The 22808-nt window shown below is 44.8% G+C and overlaps 2 protein-coding genes and 1 long non-coding RNA gene across 3 annotated transcripts; all 3 read right to left on the bottom strand.

Annotated features, from left to right (window-relative positions):
• Nucleotides 1-474: 474 nt before the first annotated feature.
• Nucleotides 475-12184, bottom strand: LOC119119783. Its single transcript, XR_005097396.1, has 3 exons — nt 11932-12184; nt 8906-8958; nt 475-1802 (listed from the first exon to the last, which is right to left on the bottom strand). It is a non-coding gene; the product is annotated as an uncharacterized LOC119119783 (long non-coding RNA).
• Nucleotides 12185-12756: 572 nt separating this feature from the next.
• Nucleotides 12757-14967, bottom strand: LOC119119773 (thymosin beta-12). Its single transcript, XM_037246380.1, has 3 exons — nt 14841-14967; nt 13740-13849; nt 12757-13619 (listed from the first exon to the last, which is right to left on the bottom strand). Exons 2-3 carry the CDS (start codon nt 13837-13839, stop codon nt 13585-13587), a joined length of 135 nt encoding a protein of 44 aa, XP_037102275.1. The 5' UTR covers nt 13840-13849; nt 14841-14967; the 3' UTR covers nt 12757-13584.
• A 666-nt stretch (nt 14968-15633) lies between these two features.
• LOC119119730 (ribose-phosphate pyrophosphokinase 2) lies at nt 15634-21089 on the bottom strand. Its single transcript, XM_037246301.1, has 8 exons — nt 21071-21089; nt 20755-21038; nt 18013-18196; nt 17466-17564; nt 17126-17250; nt 16745-16918; nt 16498-16657; nt 15634-16239 (listed from the first exon to the last, which is right to left on the bottom strand). Exons 2-8 carry the CDS (start codon nt 20874-20876, stop codon nt 16147-16149), a joined length of 957 nt encoding a protein of 318 aa, XP_037102196.1. The 5' UTR covers nt 20877-21038; nt 21071-21089; the 3' UTR covers nt 15634-16146.
• Between the last annotated feature and the right edge of the window lie 1719 nt (nt 21090-22808).

Below are 22808 nucleotides of genomic sequence, written 5' to 3'. Positions count from 1 at the left end.
CGCTCTATACACTGTGGTGACAGATTTGGAGTATCACTTCCTGCTTGTGCTGGCCCCTCCCCTTGTGCGAACCACACCACACCAGACCAGACCAGACCAGACCAGACATGTCGACGGGGGCTCAGGGGGGGGGGGGGCTTGGCTGATACATAGGAGGGCTGAGAAGGCAATTTATAAATATTCTTTAGAATTTCAAATAAAATGCTGGAGTGGCTTAACAAGGGCTAGAGGGGAAACTCATTCAGAGAGGTATTTCTAAATACATTCTATATGCGGTTTGAATTTCATTGTTACAAATGTGCAAATTGTGTAGCACTTAATTGACGACATAGAGCACCGGTGTCAAACTCAAGGCCCAGGGGCCTGATCCGGCCCACAACATTATTTTGTGTGGCCCACGTTTCACTTTACACAACACTGAGATGTGCAAGATTTTTTTTTTACCCCCGACCACCCTCCCTCCCTCCTTCCCCTTTCAAATCAATTGAAAAATAGCTTAACCTCTGATTTCAAAACACGTTATCCATCATGTTGCTGCGTATATGTGAGAATATAACATTGATTTGGGTTGACAGTCATAACAGGGAAACCATCACTATCATGTGGCCCGTGACAATGACCTTGACACAGAGCAGTAAAATAACATACAAAGGGTGGAGAGAAGAAATGAATATGAAAACTAGCGGAGCTGTTATAACAAGCTGCCGACTCAAAGGCGCCATCTTTGAACCTCCCAAGATATGAAAACATTTCAATAATGTGAAAAGACACACACACACACACACACGACCTTGTACATCACACATGAATGAAAGGCAGCCATAATGACTCAGGATGCTGTTTAACAGTGGAAAGCATTGTCTCTGCGCTGAGTGCAAAATGGAGGTTCACTTTGAGGCTGGGCTTAATGTCATTTGACAAGCGTGTGTGTGTGTGTGTGTGTGTGTGTGTGTGTGTGTGTGTGTGTGTGTGTGTGTGCGTGTCACTACTCGCCCACTCATCACCAAAACAAACACACACACACACACCATGACCTTGAGTGTGATCCCACATGACGGAAGGAACTTTTTTCCCTGAATTTCAGCCCCGAAGGTTGATCTGTTTTGACTGCCGCTCCTGCCGCGTTCCGTTAGTTCCCACTTTGAGGGTGCGATCGGCGAGACATTGTCATGGTCACCCCCCCCCGGAAACAACTTGACACGTACACATGCCACCAAGCACCAAGACTGAGATGGAGCGGTTTGGATGCTGTCTGATGTTGCAAAACTCGAAAATGTGGAGGTGCAACTCGTGGTTGTTAGTTGCTAAATGCATTCCTGAATTCCAACAATTCACTTTACTTGCCTCTGTTCCACACAAAAAAATGACATTGAGCAGATCCAAAGTTCTCCCATTAATCCTCCCCCACACACACACACACAGCAACTGAATATAAGCTTGGCCTAACGAGTTATATATAGCCACATCCTGTTATAAAGTGCCTGAGTGCCATTTTTCTCTCAATTGTAAAATGATACAAAGTATTGCCAAGCAGTCCAATATTTTGCCCGTAATTGATATCTTTCTGTTTGTAAGCCTTAAAGGATCAGAACAGAAGTTATTTTATTCTATATTTTTATATTCATCAATTCAATCTCAATGAATTTTCAATGAATTTCTGCTTTGGTGAGAAGGGCTGCCTGGTTTCCAAGTGCACATTCAGCTTGGTTGTGTAACCAAGTCTCCTTCTGCGTCTTCAGTCACCTCCACTCTGGTCATTTCCGTTGGAATTCCAGATGTCCCATAGTTGAGATTCTTTAGACCTGCAACGTTCGAGGACACCAGCGGTCGGCAAGTCAGATAGCTAAAAGGGAGTTATGCAAAGAGAAAAATGCAAGAAAGGCACAACAGGATGGGGAGTATTCATGTGAGCATGCACACGCTCCAGATGCTGATGCGCAACCTTGCAAATTCCTTCCTGGTCACGTGGCAAATCATCAGGAGCAGATTGAAAGCAGGTCACCAAGTCTCTTTTGCAATGTCTGGCTAGACAATATGAAAATTGTTGACCCTTGTTATTTTCTTTTCTGTAATTCTTCAAAATGGTCAGAATGGAAGGAAGGGGGTCCACATAAGGTTTTGATCACACCAAAAGCAAGGTGGAGTCTGCTGTCGTTTGTGCTTTGAAATATCTGGAGGTCGTCGGGTCGGTCGGCCATCTTGAGTTTTGCCGACCAAGTAAATAATCACCACGTCTTGCCTAATGTTCGGGCCTCGGTGATGGAGTCCAGAAGACATGACACTAACATCTGATCTCATGTGATTAGAGGCAAATTCTGCACAATGGACCAACGCATACTCGTGGTTCCGCCCAATTGGACTTCTTTTCGACAATATTTTAGGTAGAAAATAACGAAATTTTAGGGAAAACATTTAATGGCGGTTTTTTTTTTGAGGGGGGGTCATTTTTTTTCCCAATGAATTTATATTATTATAGAAATTCGTTATTTGAATAGAAGGGGTCCAGTCCAATATATGATGGTGCCTTGAGCTACAAAATGATCATTTGTTTCGGGACCATGCTTGGAACTCAAAGCACACATATGAAATGAAATCATCTTTCTCTGTTGAAATGAATGGAAATGCCATTATTCTTTCCAGCCCCTGAAAAGATTACTCCATCGGCATCCATCCATCCATCCGTCCGTCCGTCCGTCCGTCCGTCCGTCCGTCCGTCCGTCCGTCCGTCCATCCATCCATCCGTCCGTCCGTCCGTCCATCCATCCATCCATCCACTCAATAAGCTGCAGTAATATTCATCATTCTTGGCAAAGGATAAAGAATATATGCTTGAGTACTCTTCCGTATACTGTCTGTCTGTCTAAATGTGTTTTTCGCCTGATTTTTCTTCCTGTTGTTTAAAACGTCATAAGACGGTCACATACAGTAGATGCTAGTGGTTAGCCCGTATCTTTTACTTTCAAAGCAAACAAGCAACAGGAAACCAAACAGACAGTAGGCGGCGCTCCGTTTACTGGTCGTCACAAATAGCCGCCCCTGCTGTTATCAAGCTCAGGTCACGCTTCCTGTCTTTCTGCCGCTTCAGCTCGCACCGGGGAAAAGCATCTGGGTAAAGTCTGGAGGTAGTGGCGCCCACCCCAATCACTCAGGAAGGCAACGCTCTCACTTCCTCCTTGGTAAGAGTGCAGAAGTGGAGATGCGGGAGATGAGTTCTGCATCTCCTCTTTTGCTCAAAATAATCTTTGATGCTAAAATACAGTGCGCATTGGTTTTAAGCACATGCATTTTTTTTTAACTATGTGCTTATGGATTTGGGGGCCAAAGTCGCCAAAGCACTTTTCTGTTGTTGAGAAAACAGTAAAACACAGAAAGCAAATTCATGCTCACGTTGCTGTTGGCCACCATTAAGCCCCGCCTCTTAAAGGCACAAATAAAGAAATACTGTAATACGTAAAGCTTCTTCTATACAGTTTACACTGGTGATTGATTTTGGTGCTCAAATATGTTTGTAATGTGTTAACAAATGTCAAATTGTTTTATATGATTGCTCTATATTTCTCACCAATTTATGGAACATATCCTCGAGCGGGCTCAACTTGCCATTTGCCAAACTTGTGTGCTCCCTCCCAGCAAACATATTTGAATTCCCTTGGTAACTGCAAGCATGTTGCGAGGTTGTAAGCCAATTAAAAACAAAGCAGTTTGCTGATTGTCCGCTTGCGTACAGCTCGCAAAACATTGCATCAGCAGCAGCGGGGGGGGAATACCTGCATAGTTAACAAAGGGAGTGAATGTCCAATAAACCCATTTGATGACGTGCGTTGTTATAAAGCTGTACGTGATATTAATGAAGGGTTATAAGGAGTAGTTGGACGCCGGCGGTCCGGACAATCCTCGCCTCCCAAACAACCCTCCCACATTCCTAAAACAATGACGACTCTGCACCAAAAATGGGTGATTCTTAAGCTCAGGGCCAAATAGCAGAAGAAGCCGCTCAACGTGGTAACAATAAAATGGCATCCAGGTTATTTGGTTGCTGCTTTCAGTGCAACAGAGGAAGGAACAGCCCATATTCTTTAGCGCTGACTTCATGCAGGAACACGATAATACCAAAACCCCCCAAAAGTCAATTGCACTTTCTTCAACATTTTTTTTTTTTTGACAGCAAAATGAATAGCTTGCAGCCAAGCATTTGATGAACATGTGGAGGAAAACCTTCTTCACCTGGCACGCTTCATTCATCACATCACCGGCCCACACACATGCACACGACCAGAATAACCAACAAAGGCTTCTTTCTAATGAGCAGCAATGCCCACAGATCAGTTGGACAGCTGCCACAGCAGGGGAACCTCTTGGCAGTGCCTACAGAAATATTCCCTCCACTTTGAAGGTCCAGCATTGGCCAGGCTGGCTTTGTTCAGTCGTGACAAGTAACAAAGAACACAAGCTACATAACTTGAGTATTTGTTCTGTACTTTTCACCACTTGCTCGGTCAAAATAAGCAAGCGTGTTACTGCTTTTGGTCGATTGATAAATACGTTGAAAATGGGGGACTCGTAAAACATGAGTACATTAACGTTAGCATTTATTCATGCGAAAATTATCTTCACCGTGCAAGTCTAAAAACACACACACTACTGGTGTTTAAAAAACGATCTTGTCTAATCTGGGGGGGAACAAGTATATCCAGATAAAGATTTGGAGTTGCTATTTTGAGCTAATTTAGCATTTTCAATTTACACTTTTAGCAACGCTATGATGACATAACGGCCTGAGCTAATGCTAGCTTAGCTAGCTAGTTTTCCTATGTAAGTTCATTAAAAGATGACACTTACTTTGCTCTGAGAGGTTTTTTCTGTTGTTGTGCCAAATTATCAAAATAATAAAAACAAATGATCAAAAGGTATCTCCATTCATTCGTTTGATGACTTTGTTCGTTTTTGAACACATAACTGTACAATTGTAATTGTAAAAGTACGATGATGTACTTTTATTGAAGTATTTTGACCGCTTCTGCTTTTTCTTGCGAACGCACGTACGACATAAGTCTAATGACACAAGTGCAGAAGGAAGAATTAGCCGGTATCTCGTCTGTTGCCGTGGCCTGACTCGAATGTCTGAGGAATGGCCAAGAGCAGACATTGTCTCACGGCAGGCAGGAATGTTCACAATTACAGCTCGCTCCAGCTCCTGCGCGTGTGTCATTGGGAGGGAGTGGCGAAAAACAGAAGTGGAAAGTGAGGAGCTGCGGATGGATGGATGGATGGATGGATGGATGGATGGATGGATGGATGGATGGATGCAGTGATTACATAAGGCGACGGGTACTGATTGGCTCCTTCCAAACATGACAAGCGGGCACGGTACATCCTGGTGGATGATGGGTAATAATGTTAGGAGACTGCAGAGAGGATGGACTGTCTCCACGGACGGATATTAATACCACAGCCAAGCTTTAGAATCAAAACCAAGCTGTGAAATTCGACATCAAACCCTTTTGACTGTTTCAGGGCAGGGCAAATGTGCTTTGGGGTTACAAAGTTTGTTGACTCGGATGATTAGACGACACAAGCGCAACCGAGATACCAACGGTTGGAGTTACCTCACTGGAGCCAAAACACTTTGAGAACTTGTTGACAGAGGAGGGCCTTGGCTTTTTTTTCTTCGTCTTTTTCAGTTCTCTTAAATGATGTCAGCTATCAGCGACCCATGAAACACAAGCTAGGAGCCAGGCCAAAGCATCTCCCTTGAGTCCGAGGCATGTGCACAGATCGGCCGCTTTGAGTCCGAGCCATCGATTCCCGGAGCCATCTGCCCGATTGCGGTTTCCGTGACAACGCCATGAAAATGCCCACTTTGATTGAAGGCTGCGATCTTAGATGTTATTGTCTCGTGTTGTGAAAGTATGCAGCAGTTTTGACATCCACTTCTCTAGTTCCCGTGAAAATAGCAGAGCTGTCTGCAAAGAGATCCGCTTTTCTTGTGACCTTTTTGCTCAGGCTTTCACCTCCATCTTTCAATTCCTCCAGGGTTATTGTGTACCAATGCTTTAACCCTCAGACATTTTTTTTTTTTTTTTTTTTTTTGCTGCTGCTGCTGCTGCCTGCTGGGAATCAGTGGCCTGTGTGAGGTACTGTCACGCTCTTTGTTCTGTTGTGTGGCTACATAGTGAAGCCGTCCAGATCAAATAAATAATGGATACTAGATCAATGAAAGAGTTTGCGGACCTGAAATTGAGCAGATTAGACTCATGGATACTTCCTTAAAAAGGTCGGCTGCAGAACACTGAGAATTTTTGTTTGAAGTGTTCAAAAAAAAAAGAAAAGGCTTTTTCACAGGCAACATATGCCATTTTTCCATTGTTCAAGGTAGTTTCAATTCATATGTTGAATTATATTCATTAAAAATTACTTTTGGATTTTTTTAGCATAAACCTATGCTTGAGAACTTAGTTTATGAATTGATTATTGTATTTTTAATTGAATATGGTTCATTTTTGGTATCTTACGATGATGATTTCTTTTCCCACCATATTACACATAGACATTTGTAAACGCTAGAGCCCTTGTGAAGATAATAATAATTCATCAAATTTGTATCGCGTTTTTCAAAAACCCAAAGACGCTTCTCCAAAGTCATCACTGTCAGAGATAAGTACCAGCATGTCCCTCCTACTGAAAGCAAGGTGGAAAATAAAACAAGGTTTTCCAAAACGAAGCCTTTCCAAGTCGAGAGGAGGAGCCCGCTCGTCCTCTTTATTGGCCCGCAGCCCAGCAGCCCAGGCTTGGACTCCAACCATTTGCATCCACTGAGCTCTACAATGACACAGATTGACAAACCCATTTTGCAGCATTGTCCTGTCAACACACCATTTGCTTCTCTTCTAATGGCTTTAGCTCGACTCGTGTGTCTGGCCTGGCGGACGGAGCTAGGAATGCTGGTTCCCAACATCGACCCATTGTTCCTCCATCGGATGCTGCCGAGGACTCCAATGTGGGCAAACGTGTGGCTCTTCTAATCCCATCAGCCTGTTAGTTTGACGGAATGTAAATCGCCTCTTTTGACACATTTGCTCATCCTCATGAAGAGCTTTGGGATTGATCATTTCTTCCACTTTCTGTGTGTGACTCCTCCAGCCTAGATATTTGTTTCTTACCAAATGGTTTCATTCTTATGTGACGATGTCAAAATATAAACTGCATGAATATCAATCCTTTTATGTCAAGCTAAAAATTGGCAATTCAGTTGAGACCGTTGGCAGGACTGATGACATGAGTGAAAGGGAAGATAAGAAATTTGGCCGCCAGTTCAAAGCCAAATGTATCAAAAGACATTCAAGGAAACCAGGACCACACACACACACATTGAAACACGCTGAAGTGTGGGGCAAGAGTTTGGGAGATTTGTTATGGAAAGGGAGCGATTGTTTCTGGGAACTTGCCCCGCTGACCTTTCGAGACGTGGGCGGAGGGAGGTGTGTGAGGGTTCTTTTTTGGCGACAGTCGCAGCCATTCTTCCTGAAGCCTTCAGCCTTCTCCAACTACTCCTTTGCTTACATCTTCGGCAAGAGGCCCCAGTAATTCTCACATCCATTTCATTCCAGTGATTCCCCTTTCTACCATTTGATTTTTTTAACCACCCGCCTTTGCTAGGAAATCCTGCAAGCTTAGCGTTCAATCATGAAATCGAGAGAATAAATAAGAGAGAGAAAATAGGGGCACTTTTCATTGCGCTCACCTGCTCTGACCTACACACGAAAGGTTCACCACTATTGTTTGCAAATTGGCAGGGGGTCTCGAGTCCTCTCATAGCGGACATTCCCTCCCCTCCCACATCAGGTATACCCCGCCTACAAAGTCCGAGCAACATCCGAATGTTGCGCAAGTGGGCCGAAAGCTTAGCCAATGTAAACAAACCCGTTCTGGCCGAGGCTCGCGTTACTCATCCACATCACGATTTGGTTGGTTTGCGAGAAAAGAGGCCCGAGTTATGACAGAGCAAGCTGGGCCTTCTCAGGTTCTGCTGTTTATAGGAACCCACAATACGTAGTATACTTGTGTCTTTATTTCAATCAGGATTGACTGTATGATGATGAGTTGAGTCGTTGGCGAATAATTCCTCCACGCTGTGACGGTGACGCCATGTGCCCCTTGTACACTCATTGCACCCATTCTTGGCACCGCGCCTGTGTTGAGGCACAAAATGGCGGAGGGAACAATTGCGGCATGGGGGGTTCATTGGCAGATTGACAAACAAAGATGCCCAACCGCTACTTGGGTTCAATTGGGATTGGGATGCTGCAGATGGAGGGGCGGCGAGGGAATGTCGGCACACGTCAGCCTGAATCCTTTATACGAGGCGGGGGGTGGGTGCAAACAAGACACAGAGAGCGTCTGTCTTCAGTTGAAAAAGACAGCGGGGCATTCAGGCATGTGGGACCCCATTCGCACAAGTGACAGCTGAAATGTTTTCAGTCTTGTGATCGGAATTTATCATCAACGCCAAAAAGCGCACAGGTCGCCACATCATTGAATGACCGCATCACTTTTTTGGCTTCGTCATTCATTCATTCATTCATTCATCCTAACTTCAGGATAACAAGTCAGCAAAATCACCCTTTGATACTCGCATGGAGGAAACTTGGCTAAGAGGAGGTAAAACTTTCAACTCCAAAACAGGAAGCTCCATTATTTCCTTGCACAGCTGAGCTGCAGGAAAAAAAATCCAGCAGGTGGCGGGAGGCCACGAAATACTTTGTTAGGTTTTTTTAGTTATCAGCATCTAAAACACATAGGAGTATTTATTTATTTATTTTTTACTCCTTACTAGGTCATCATCTTGATTCATTCATGAACTGGCCATATTATGTTTTGTCAGTACAAATACAACAGAACATCATACCTGCATGGTGATGGTAGCATCCTGCTGTTTTTCTGGCTGGAACTTGAGCCTTTCTACAAGAAAGCAAAAATAATATTAGAAATGTATTTAAGGTAATCAGAGGTACTTGCGTTTGAACGCGATTGTTTAATCCTGAACACAGCCACATCCCTAGTTATACAAGGGTGTGTAGACTTACGTAAAGACCTTATTTTTACTCTTGAAAAGACGAGCAAAAAAATGGATTTGCCTGAAATCATAATCACAACTGAAGTCTTTGTTCGGATGAATACTGAAGTGAGTGTGCCGCCGCGTGAATTTGAGATTTCCATTTTAGTCGAGTTCTCTTGACTGTTTGGGTGTTGTGATAGACTTGTGCGACTCGCAGACTCACAAGTGCCATGTAGCTAGCTACTGACATTTCATTCACAATTCATTTGCTTGGTTATAAAATTTCCACATGGGTACTCATTGAATAAACACATGAAGTAACACACGCTGAATGCTGTGCATCATTTTAGCCAGGTAACCATGGCGAGCTTGCCCATTTGTTACCATGGCGACGGCATACGACTAGATGTGGTCAGCGACAGAAACTCAAATGGTGATACGGTAGTTTCATGTAACAACTCTCGTTCCTCGGTTCTGAGCTACTGACCTCCATGAACTTCCTTTCAACTGGGCCTCTTCCCTAAGAAGTGAAACATGTACAACTGATTCCGAAACAGTGTTAGCAATGTTAACGATACGGAGGAGTCAATATATACGTATCTTTTTTTTATTTGAACGAAAGCCGAGCAGATAAATGAAAAGTGGGAGAAAATGTCGATGAAAACGAGACCATGGGTTATCTGCGCTGGTCCACATCCTGTTGAACACCGAAACATTTGTGTTTTGACAAAGAGGGGTATGGGAGGGTTGTCAACACAACTATTGAATTCCCTCCAGGATTCTGCAGATGTCATGATGTCCTTGGTTGTCAAGCCAAATCGAAAAGAAAAAAAATCTCATTCGTCCTATAAATGCAACTGATCAACACATGCCTCACATTGGTGGAGACTCATTGGACATCCTCAACATTGCACAATGACGCTTTTGAGCAAGTCTTGTGTCCTACACTTGATATACAGAGACAAGGTCAGGGTGGGGCTGTGGTGGAGGGGATCAAACAGTCCCCTAACCTCCAGGCAGGCCGAAGACGTGACGGCTACTGAGAAAAAAAATATCCTGCTGGCAATAACAAAAAAGAGGAGAGGAAATTGAAATGACAGCTACAAGTATCATCTGCCCAGCATGTGCTCTTTTCTGGGTTGATTTGTAGAGACTGCTATTGGATGGATGGATGGATGGATGGATGGCCTGAGAAATCAGCCACATTTACAGCCAGGTCTGGCATCTATCTGTCCAACACAAATCAAAAGCAATGAATGCTTTCATTGAATTGAAATCTTTGCAATATCTCATCGCAGTCTTGTTAAAAGTGGAGAAAATGTGCAAGAAAGCGGACGCACATGATTTGCCTTTACGGGCCATGGGAAATGGCCGAATTTGGCCGCCGGGCTTTGAGTTTGGCCCCCGGGCCTTGAGTTTGGCCCCCGGGCCTTGAGTTTGGCCCCCGGGCCTTGAGTTTGGCCCCCGGGCCTTGAGTTTGACCCCCGGGCCTTGAGTTTGACCCAGTAAAATGGCTCTTCAAACGGCTTTTACAAATGGACAGACAGGTTGCTTGCCTAACATTGAACTGGTGTGCACTTTCCAAGCTGGCAGAGCGTTTGAAGAATCTGCTTTTATAGCGCTCTGTTTAACAAGCGTTTGGCTGTCTGCAACGTTGAATGTAATTGTTATCAATCAAAGCAGCAGAGGGAAATTCACTCACCTCTCTAAGGAAAGGCTATAAAATTCAACATTTAACAACAGCTCAGCAGCTTTGGTTTATTGCGTACACCTGAGTGCTTGTGGAGTACTCTCTGAAGAGATTTGACAATTGGTGTATTTTTATAAGCGGTCGTTTTTCCCGACGTGAATCTAATTCGGGCGGGAGACTTGTATGATTTCTGCAGCTGTATATTTGTGCCGTTACGCTTGCTGGGTCGCAGGCGCATGCCAAATGCTGTTGTCGTTGCCACGGAGACACACAGCGGAATCAGCGGGTCTCGATCGATCGAGACATTGTGGAGAAACACAAAGATGAGTGCGAAAGGTTTGTTGTGATGCGCTTGGGTTCCTCTTAGCATGATGGTGACATAGCAAATTGAAGCACACATGCTACACGAGAAAAGCATGAAAGCAGATGGCTGGATTAGAATGTGTCATCACTACCGGGCGGGGAAATGCCTCCACCCAGACAAGTGTGCCTGCGCATCGGTAATCTCCCGAGTATTCGGAGCACGATGGCAGCAGCTGGACCCGTCTTGCCAGGAAGACCGGGATGTGACTCGGCAACAGCTGTTGCCATGGGTTACCAGACAGAGCTACTTCAAGATGACATGACTTAATTGTGCCGTGATATGAGGGAAAGTCGAACTTTTGGGATCAATTAAGGGGGCTAAAATGGAGCGAATTGTTCAATTCAATCTTTTCCAGATGACGTTTACTGCTTTCACTAACAACATGGCTGCCAACAACAGGGAGCTGCTTTACAAAAGCACTTCCAGCCTTGCCAATTTGCTTGCTATAATTTTGCAATTTTTCTTTGATTTTCACGTTGTTTTGTGTCCTTTTGACCCTAAGGTGAAAACAAATATGATCTAATATCCTTTTTTTTTTTTTCCCAATCTTTGCGAGCTAATTAGAATGCTCAAAGTACGGTTTTTGAAGTTTCTCTTATATTTATTTATGATGCACAAAAATGTTACAACATGATTTATTGTTCATTATTTCACTGACCCTCACGCTACGGCTGGGGGACTCTTAGTTTGGATTTCCTGTGTTTCCTCTGTGGAGGAAGGTTCATCTGGCCAATCTGCCCCTCTCCCCCTTCCACCCCTTCCCCTCCTGAATACAGATTAATATCTCATTAAGCGAAACTGATTTAACACCAATCCACTTACACTGTGCATGGAGGACAAGATCAGACGAGGGAAGCCGTGCACGCTTCACGCTAACCGGGGGCGTCACTTTCTCCACGTTGTCCACCCAGAACCAAGGAAGGAAGGGCGCGGCGCGGCGCTGTGCGGCGCGGTGATCAGCGGGCGTTGGCGGCTGCCAACTCCATGCTAATGACATTAAGGCTTTGTCGGTGGCAGCTAATTTTAGGATGAAGGCAGTTTAGGAGACGGAGCAAATCTGCCGCTGAGGCGACACCTTGTCCTCTGGGTCACGCCGTCCGTCCGTCCGTCCCTTACTTAAGCCAGTGCAGCGACTCAAGCGAGCATGTTTTGGGAAGCAGCCGGAGTCCCCGGTCGGTCAACGGGCCAGAAAAATCGGACCATTTTTGGAAAACCCAAGTCAGCAAAACTAGAAACGAGGGTATGGCAACAAAATACAATTCTATGAAACATAATAATCATTTGCAATTAAATGATGAGGGATGTATTTTTGTGGTTTCACCATCATCATGGCCAATTTAGGAACTACCATCATAAAAATTCATTTGACACCCCTGATCTACAAATAGTCATTGCCATATAAATGACTAAAATATAAATCCCCCAGATTTGATTGCAACTTCAAGCTTTAAATCAGTCTCCAGCAAAAGGAGACTTGGCCCACTCTAGTTGTCAGTGGCTTCAGTTTGGCAAGAATGCGCACGTTTTGCTCCAAATGGTCCGTAAATGTGATTTTTGGGGTTTATTTACCCTTCTGCTGCTGATGAGGGCAAAACACGTGATGATTGTGTCCTGCAGTGTAGCTTGCAAACACTTCTCCAGCACACATCGTAGTAACAAATCATTTTTTATTACAACATTTCATGGTTTTCCATTCCTTGCAATGATGTGTGGCGGAATAATGTAACTGTTGGGACTTAACAAAAACAATCTTCCAACAATCAATCTCAAAGCACATAGACTCGGTTGCCTTTTTTTTCCAAAATTGTCAATCACTCAAACAAAAGGGCCAAAGTACATTTTAACAACAAACAAGGTCCATTTGTTTTCAGAACTAGATGAAATCCATTTTTTATCATCCTGCGTGTATACAAGAAAAAAAACATACATACAACAGTATCATTTTTGGGCGGTGGTGGTCATTCACATTGTACAAACAAAGTTGTGCACTTTTTTTGAAAATTAGAAAGACGACATAACAATAGCAGAAAAGCTTGACGCCTTAGCTTTGGCGCAAAAAGCAGCAACGCGGGAAATTGGGTGGTGACGTGCATGGTGGTGTGTGTGTGGGGGGGGGGGGGGCACTTCCCGGGATGCAGGCCCTTCCTCGTCCCTTCCACCTCTCCACTGCAGAGCCAAGTCGGGCACTGAAAAACTTCCAGGATCCTGTACCACATCCTCCTCCCCCTCCTCCCCTCCTCCCCTCTTCTATCTTTCTCAACAAAACAGACCTCAAGATGGCGGCGCGTTGCGTCGACCGAAGGCGTCGTCCCGTCTGCGCGATCGGGTCGCTCACTTACAAACTTATACAGCTACAAGAAGTGACTGATGAGAACAAGGCAATGCGGAAGGAAGGAAGGAAGGAAGGAAGGAAGGAAGGAAGGAAGGAGTGTTGGGGAGGTGGTGGGTGGGGGACGCGGAGCATGGCGAGGGGCTTCACGACGTCGTCGCCGCCTTCTCCTGTTCAATGGCTGAAAGGAGGGAAGAGAAAACGCTCAGTCATATTTGTGCAGAGAGAGAGAGAGAGAGAGAGAGAGAGAGAGAGAGAGAGAGAGAGAGAGAGAGAGAGAGAGAGAGAGAGAGAGACTTACTTTCTTTTGTGGGCAAGCTGTTCTTCTCCTTAGTCTCCGTCTTCTTCAGCTTGTTCTTGTCGAAGCTGGTCACCTCTGAGATGTCGGGTTTGTCGCTCATCTTTGCAGGTCTGCAAGACCGAAAAAGTCCTTATTAAAAAAATAAATAAAAATAGTTCCCAAAGTAATTGTCCAAATAGTCGTTTTCAGAATTCCTGGTAGTCTTGATGTTTAAAAAAAAAAAAAAAAACAGCACCTGTGTATGTGCACCCCTCCCTTACTATGAAATCAGGGCGTTGGCCAAAACCATGTAGCATTACGCAGATGACTTTTGCTCGTGGGCTCGTAAGCTCTCGTTCTTTTGTTCGCCGTCGTGATTTGATTGGCATCCATCCACCCAAGTCAGTCAGTCAGTCAGTCAGCCAGCCAGCCAGCCAGCCAGCCCACATCGGGATGCTACAATCAAGTCCGCTCATTTACATAACAATAGCGCTCCGCCGTGCAGACTCCCACAAGGAAAACAAAGAAGACGCAGACGATGACCAAATGAACAGTCAAAGCATTTGCTCATCAATAATTGGCCACTCTAGCAATATGATCTTTTTTCCTGCTCGTCATGGCCAAATCCACGTTGGACGTCCAGCCATCCATCCACCCACCTCCTAATTCCATGCGGCTCAACGTGAAGAAACCACCGCCCAGCCCAGTTCCAGTTGGTCATTCCTCACATCCAGCCAGCACAAATCATTCTTGGTGTGCAACACATTTGAGGAAGGCCAGCCGTGGAGGCCCGTCCCGTGGGGAAGTAAAAGTGGGCGCTAATGGGGGGTGGGGGCACGCTTGTAACAAAGGGAAACACACACGCACTTTGGCGTGCGTGCGTGCGCATGGGTGCGCTGGTTGGACAAAGAGCGCGTGCACTCTTGGATGAAATCATTCGCAGCTCCTCTAAAAACAGCGCCGTTATGCGGTTGCACATGTTTTCATTTCCATAATGCCAGCATCAATGCAACATTAGACCTGCTGTGGAGCTGCCATTTTTAAAAAAATAGATATTTCTTTCATGGGGATAGGGGACGAGAATGGCTCAAAAAGACAAGTAATGATTCAAATGTAGCTTACCGTGTGGTGAGGACGAATCGTTTGGAGGAACTAGGCAGTAGGGTCGCAACAGCAGAAAGCGTAACTCCGCCGGGCGCAGGCTTAGATATAGTCACCAATATGCTAATGAGGTGACATCACCACCATCACGTCCACAGTGGCGCCACCTGTTGGTGATACCTGTAAACAACACTTTTGAATGCTTATTACAAACGGGAAGAGGGAAGGGGATCCGAGTCCAAACAATTTGTTGAGTTGTTTTCCACGCGTTTGTCAACGCGGTTATTTCCTACGAGCGTTTCCTCACGAGTCGTTACCGTTTGAGGCGACGAGGGTCATTAACGTGTACAAGGCGCCCTCTCGTGGTACGATCCAGCGAACATACTGAATCCATCCATCCATCTCTCCAAATTTGTCATCTCACGGCACACCGTCAAACCGTCATAAAAGGTTTGGCACATTGGATTTTCAAGTGAAATGTCCGAATGAGGCCAAAATAAACGAGAAGCTTTCCAGCTAAATGACTCGGACCTGCTTTATACTTTTCAAGGCACACGTGACTGTTCAACTCCTCAACTTGCTGTTTTCGAACAAGGCGCTGCACGGCAAATTTGGGGCACATTACACCAAACTTAAGCTTGTCAGCAAAAACGATTCCAGTCTCATTTCCAGAGTCTTAATCGCAGCTTTGAAAATTGATGGCGAACTGAGCGTTGTCTTGAAATGATGCTTCACATCGAATCATTTTATAGGAGCCATGTGTACCATAACGAAGCAATAGATTGAAGCACACAAATGGAAAAATAGACCAGAATATGTTTGGAATGCTCTTGTCAAGTTTTATTGCCAAAAGATGCTGCTTGACTTACAATACAAAAAATAGAAGACCCATTGTAGGTGCAAAATTCCTCAGTCATGGCTTGAATTGTGTTTCAAGCCATCTCTAGATCGTTTCCATGACCTTTCAATTTAAAAGCATTTTAAAACACTTGGTGGGTTGCTAGAGGAACTTAAATGACTTTTAGCAACAACTGATACAAATATGCCATGGGGAAAGGTGCATTTCACCAAATATTTCTTCTTAAGTAAAGGAGTTGAAGTGGAATGCTCCAAATTAAAGTGAAGTACGGGTAGGTCAATAAGAGTGGGGGTGGGTGGGTGGGGTCTGACTCACTGCACCTCCTGGATGGAAACTGAAATTCAAAGACAAGCTGCGGGCGAGACCTTTTTCACCCAAACCACCTGGAGGCGCTTACGGTCGCAGCCGAGAGCTTCGATGGCAAAGGCAGAGGAGGCCAGGCAAAGGAACCCCTCCCCCTGCTCGTCTTTACAAAGGGACGTGGCTGAAGAGGTACGACACGGATTCGCCGTTATGGGTTCTCCTGATGGCCTCTGCCAGGATCATGGAGATGTCAATGACCTACAACGTTGGACAGACAGACGCGCCGGCGTCAGTACACGGCAACACGACGGATGGGAATTGCTATACAGCGAAACGTCGAGTTGGACTTTTTGCGCTCGTTCTGAAGTCACAAAACGCCACTGCTGTTTTATGTTGCTCCATTAACAACGCAAACATCAGGCTGTCATGGCGTGGAGAACATTCATTGTTGCCGAAGTTCACAAGTACGTCCTCTTTAAAATCGAAAAACTTTTGAAATGTTGCTGGTGTACACACCTGTATTTTTGGGCAAGCCTTCATCTTCTCCTCCTGCGGGATGGTGTTGGTCACCACCACCGCCTCAAACGGTGCGTTGTTGATACGCGAGATGGCGGGGCCCGAGAAGATGCCATGCGTGAGGATGGCGTAGACTTTGACGGCGCCGGCATCGATCAACCTGAAGCACAGGAGAGCCAATGTCAAAAACAGCGGCAAAACAAACGGATACTGAAGAAAAACACAAATTGGCAGCTGTGACACCGACTTGTCGGCGGCATGGCAGATGGTACCGCAGGTGTCGGCCATGTCGTCCACCAGGATGGCCACGCGGTCCTTGACGTCCCCCACCAGCACCATGCGGTCCACTTCATTGGCCTTCTTCCTCTCTTTGTGGATGAGGGCAAAGTCCACGTTGAGTCGATCGGCGATGGAGGTCACGCTGCACGACAAGGGGTTTCATTCTTAGATCACCAAAAAGGTACTTTGAATGACTTGAGGACTCCCTCCATTTGATGGCGTAGCACGCGTTTTTTTTCTGTTCATATCAAATGTGGCCCCGAGTTCTTCAATAAAGGCTGAAAATGAGGAAGCGGCGCTTTAGACGAACGACCGGGCCTCAGAAGCTTCCGGCTGAGGATCATCTCACCGCTTTGCGCCACCAGCATCGGGAGACACAATGATGCAGTTTTTCCACTCTGGGATATTTTCCCGTATCCACTGCAGGACAGCCGGCTCTGCGTATAGATTGTCCACAGCGATGTCAAAAAAGCCCTTGAGAGACAAAGACATTATTCATGTCAATCGAGGGTCGCCATTTTCCATTTAGAACACCGCGACAGATCGTAGATGCTATTTAGCGTTAGCGCTCAGCTAGCAGGACTGAAAGGCTAAGCTATGTAGTTGTTTTGTATCCATGTGTCGCTCTATTTTTCTTTTTTGTTTTGTGAGTGGCAATAAAAAGGTTGAAGTCGTTTTTGTCCACTCACCTGGATTTGTGAGGCGTGGAGGTCCATGGTGATGATGTGGTCAGCGCCCGCCACAGACAGCATGTTTGCCACCAGCTTGGCCGATATTGGTGCTCGGCTCTGGGACAAGCATATGTTGTGATCACAACTCAGGTCAGTGTGTAGAGGGTGAGGGCGTTTGGGTAATATATACACTTCAAAAAATTTAAAAAAGAAATCACAGGACGATTGTCCTCCAGAAGGCTCCATCGTAATGAGGGCCAGTTCTTCTGAGATTTCTACCTGAGCATTCTTCACATGTGTCTGGGAATTTCCTTATTGTCACTCTCTTCGGTCAAAGCGTTGGTTTTGTTGCCAAAACACTAAAAGGGGTTGCCGCTGAAGCTGAGCTAGCAGATGACAAAGGCTGACTCTGAACTAGGACTTTAAAACAATCACGTGACTATCCAATTTTACTGAACTGGTTCCAAATCATTTTTTGATTACATTACAATTGACATTGTGCCTTTGTTTATCCATCAATGCTATCAATCAATCAATCAATCAATCAATCAAGCTAGCTAATAACCTTGTCCTTCTTGTCCTGCCGAGCGTAAGGGAAGCAGGGGATGACGGCAGTGACGCGGGATGACGAGGCGATTTTGCAGGCGTTGATCATAATCAACAGCTCCATGAGGTTGTCGTTAATCTCGCCACAGCCGCTCTGCACAATGTACACGTCCTCGCCGCGGACACTCTCCCCGATCTCCACGCTGTTGGTTCCATGGGAAAGAAAAATGGGCAGGAAGTTAAGTACAATGGAACTTCTAGGTTGAATGATTTAAGTTTAAATATGTGAGGTTGAAAATATGCTTCTGGAACAAGTTTGAAGAGACCATCTCGGACGACTTCACACACCGGCTAAAGTTTTCAAATGTTTTCCAGATGCAATTCATCACATTGATAAATATAGGGGTGTTGCGATTATTAAGGAAAGGAAGGGGGCGCTGCAGGCTTTTTGACCACTCGGGGTCCTCAAGTTCGACATTGTTAGCTCAGGGTAACAAAGGGCTCTTAACTGGTTCGTGTAGCTCGCTTCTAATGTTTTTCCTGACTCAAAACTCAGGATTTGGAAAATAATTGTGTTTATCTTTAAAGGGGAAGTCAACCCCCAAACTGTGATGTCATTTTCAGTGGACAGCAAGTGGCAAAATGGCCGCCCGTGAGCTGGATACAAAAGGACGGAATTTGCCTACGTCATTCATGTTCCACAAACTAAACCTTAATCAGGATGCCGGGTTTAGACGAGTGGGGGCACATATTGTAAAGAAAATGACAAGACTGACTTCCTCTTTCACACTGTCACATGTCCAGTGACGCTTGCAAAACCTGCAGGACGGATACTCGTCCAACAAGTCCGGGTCAAACCTCCATGCGGCACACATGTAGTACTGTGAAGGCAGCAGTGACAGCAAGCATGTGCGTGAAACATTCCTGTTTGGGACACGCGCTAACTTGGCCATGTGATCGTTGACCCTGGGCCTGGATTACCTTCCCGCTCACACAGACTCCATCCTCAAACGGTTGGTTTTACCCCATGTGCGAGCAGGATCTGATGAGATCTCCCTGCGACTGTCAAACTGCAAGGCAAGTCCAATCATGCGACCGCCGGCCGGCCGCTGCTGCTACTGCAGTGCAGTCCGGCAAAGGTCAGCTGGTGAAAGCGTGTGTGGGGAGCGGTGAGAAGAAGTGTAAACTTCTCACCTCCTTTTAGTTTGAGGGGGTGAGAAAAATCATTGTTTTTAAAAGTGTATCGCCCAAACAGCTAAGTTCCCAGGCTGAAAACTGCAGAAACGCAAGAGAATCACTACTTCCCTCATTTGACACGGGATAATGGGATGAGTAGGTCTTTAAAAATCTCATTTGATTTTTGGGCTTAGTCACTACAAAGTACAATTACTTTGTGTTTAAGAATGCTGTTCCTGTGTAATCTGAAAAACAGAGTACGAGTAGTACATACATTTCCGTCCTCATCACATCTGCACTTTTTAAGAGTACTTTTGACACTTCTTTTTCCACAGCTCCCTAGCAAAAAAGAAATGCTCCCGTCTCTCAACTATGAAAGTAAGTACTACATCTCTGAGGGTGCCATTACTGATGCAATTAACGGACAACTTGGAAAAAGGCGGACAAATCTAAAGCATGTGATCCAACCAAGTGCTGCATGTTCGCCATTCACCACAGTACTAAAAGTCAACATATCCTATGGTATTGTTAACACTTTTTTGGTTCTTCTTGCTGAGGTGCCACTGACTAACACTTCAGTCATTCTCCTTCTCGTGTCAAATAGCCTTTAAACTTTTGTAACAAACTGCCATTAACATTGAACATGAATAAACATGCTCTTTACCAGTTTTAAAATTCCTTTTCAAATGACACTTCACACATCAATGGAGTTCATTTTCATTACTTTTCCTCTGATTGAATTGACTGCCCCTTTGATAACGAACATTTGTATATTTATTTTTATTGGATGTATTTAAAGCTATACGAGCCTCCGATTTTGTTTGTATTTGTTGCTTTTTGCTACACTCTGCTTGTTTTTAAGTGCGAAAAAATGTCAAGTTTGTTATGAACAAGTTGGAATGGATCAATCCGAAATTGACCACGCCACAGTGTTGTTAACCAACGTAGAATTCAAGTTGAGAAGATTTATTCGAACTTTTTGATGCTCATTGCTACTCCCGTTAGAGGCGCGCGAAGGAACATGTTCCATCCCGTGTGTTTCATATTTCAGACACTCCTTAAGCAAACATACTTTGTATTCATTTTTAACATACTTTGTATTAATCATGATTTTTTTTTTTAAACAGCAATATCCAAATGGTCGTATTAAACACAATTTCACAACATTGTCGACGGTCATTAAGTTTGGCGAAAAAAAAAAAATGGCCCAACATTTGAGCCACCATATTGAAACGTGAAGCCGTTAGCTAGCATGATTAGCACACACACACACGGGCTAACATGTTACCTTGTAGTTCCCAATCACGGGAGGTTATTTAACGTGAATCCTACAAGTGCAATTTAAAAACAATGTTTCTGGAATAATTCTCATCTCAAAGAAAACGCCTTGTCCGATAATGGATGCACTGACATTAGCGCTCTAGCTTGTTGTGTTTACATGAGGCTAGCAGGTCACGTGTGGACAGAGTGGACACTGTAGTAAACTATTGTTAGCTTCAAGCTAACGCTAACAGTAGGAAAATCGAGGCCAGCCACCCTACTCCATTTCACTTCAAGTTGTCAAACAGAGTGTGAAAATACTCACCATGTCTCCTGGTTGCTGAACTTCTTGGTGATCACTTTACCCAGATCCAGTCCCAGCCGATCCGCTACTTTCTGGGACAAGTCGTGGTGAGAGCTCCCGCTGAAGAGGACGATGTTCGGCATGTTGCAAAATAATAATAATAATAATAATAAAAGGTTGCGGGAAAGAAGGATAATGTAACAGCAGGTCTCCCCGCTGAAATAATCGCGAAGATGAGGGGGGCTTCTGTTAATGTTGCATTGCAGTGTTGCAGTCTTGCACCTCCGACAGTCGACGCCAGAGAGAGAGAGAGAGAGAGAGAGAGAGAGAGAGACTGGCTGGAGATCGAGCATGAGCGGGTGAAGAAGGCACACTGCATGTGGAAGGAAGTCAAGCGGCCTCCCCTCATTGGACGGACGCCCGCCCGCCCGCCATATTACCACCCCGCCCGTCCGTCCGCCCGCCATATTACCACCCCGCGACATCTGGGCGTCGACGGACGCACACTTTGAATCAACGCTCGAAAATGTCATGTAAAATGCAATTCGGTGGCTAATGTACTCAGACTGACTGCTAAGCGTGAACACTTTGACAAATGTTTGTGTTAAAAAAAAGCAAGTGAAATGGTGGGTTTTAAATAGGAGTCTACACTACACAACGGTCACTCGAGAATCAATCATAGAAAGCAATATTTTCATCTTTTACTGTGTAGGGAAGGTACGTACAACAGCTGGTACCAGTAAGAAAGAACTCAATTGAGCATCGGCAATCTGGACCAGATGCAGTTATCGGATTGACCTGATGGTTAGTTCTTGCGTGTTGACATTCTTGTGATACAGAGTCTCATAATTTGATTTACCACTCAAGAGTGGTCAGCTGAGCTTTTATGTGTCACATCATCTCAGTCATGTGCCAGGCAGTAAATTGGCTGTTATTTGTACCCGGACGATAGTTGAGGGAAGGATTCCTTTCGAATGACAAATCTAAAAGAGGACATTAGAATAAACGGCAACAACAGAAAACACACTATTGATCTAAAGATGGACTGAGTAAACATGGACTTTGCAAGATTTTCCACGTTTGCGGCAGAGGTCACATTCCCACCACGGGCAGAAGAAAGAAAGAAAATCAAATCTATCCCAGTTCATCAATCTCGAATGACCTTTCGCTCGCTGTTGACAACTTTCCCCGAAGAACAAAGACACGCATCTTTTTCAGAAATATATTTTATAGATGTCAGAGATGAAACGTCCAAAGCGTAGGTCCCCAAGAAATAACATTTTTCATCGTCAGAGACATAAACCAACAAAAAATAACTTCTTTCCCATTTACATGTAAACCGAGAATTGCTCTTGAGCCACAGTGGTTATTTATTTGTAGGACTGGCCGAGGTGGGCGTGACAATCAAATGTCCTCCTCCAAACCCTTTCCCCCGATTAAAAGCGCAGCGTCGACAGTGCCTGTTTAATCATCTGTGAAAGAGGAACATTCTTTGGGAGAGTCTTTCATGAATGTAGCAAAGGTTTGGCAGAGCAAACACAGTCCATCGATATCCATTTTAAGTGCTGAAATCACGAGTCGGAAACAAGAGGAACCATACCGGAGTCATTGGGACAAAGTCTTTTCAAATGTTTGCACACCAGCTAGGAAGAAAACTCCACCAAAAGTGTTTTGGTTCTTCCTCTATTGTGCAAATATATTTTTTGTTACATAGACAAGCAGGCATGCTGACTGACAAACCATGCAAAGAGTTAAAGTTGGTGCAAGCTGATGGGCAAATAAAGCGGTATTCAACGTGTCTACCAAAACAACAAAGTCATGTGATTCATATTAAGACAAAAACAACAAAAACAAATGGAATGTTTTTGTCGGACCATAAAGTAAAAACTCACATTTTACAAGTTGGAACGTACAATTTGAAATAATGGTCGTAGTCAGGCCTTTAGTCGACAAGTGAAGGGTGGGGCAAAAATCGGAACAATACGCTGATGACTTCATGGCACCAGATAAACCGAGTTCAACTACGTACGCAAGGTGTAGTGTATGTCGCGCCACTGTCAAAAAAAACAAAACCA

This window comes from Syngnathus acus, chromosome 2 (assembly GCF_901709675.1).
Source record: "Syngnathus acus chromosome 2, fSynAcu1.2, whole genome shotgun sequence".
Classification (NCBI taxonomy): domain Eukaryota; kingdom Metazoa; phylum Chordata; class Actinopteri; order Syngnathiformes; family Syngnathidae; genus Syngnathus; species Syngnathus acus.
The sequence above is the reverse complement of the archived record's forward strand: the minus strand, read 5'-3'. Positions and strand labels throughout refer to the sequence as shown.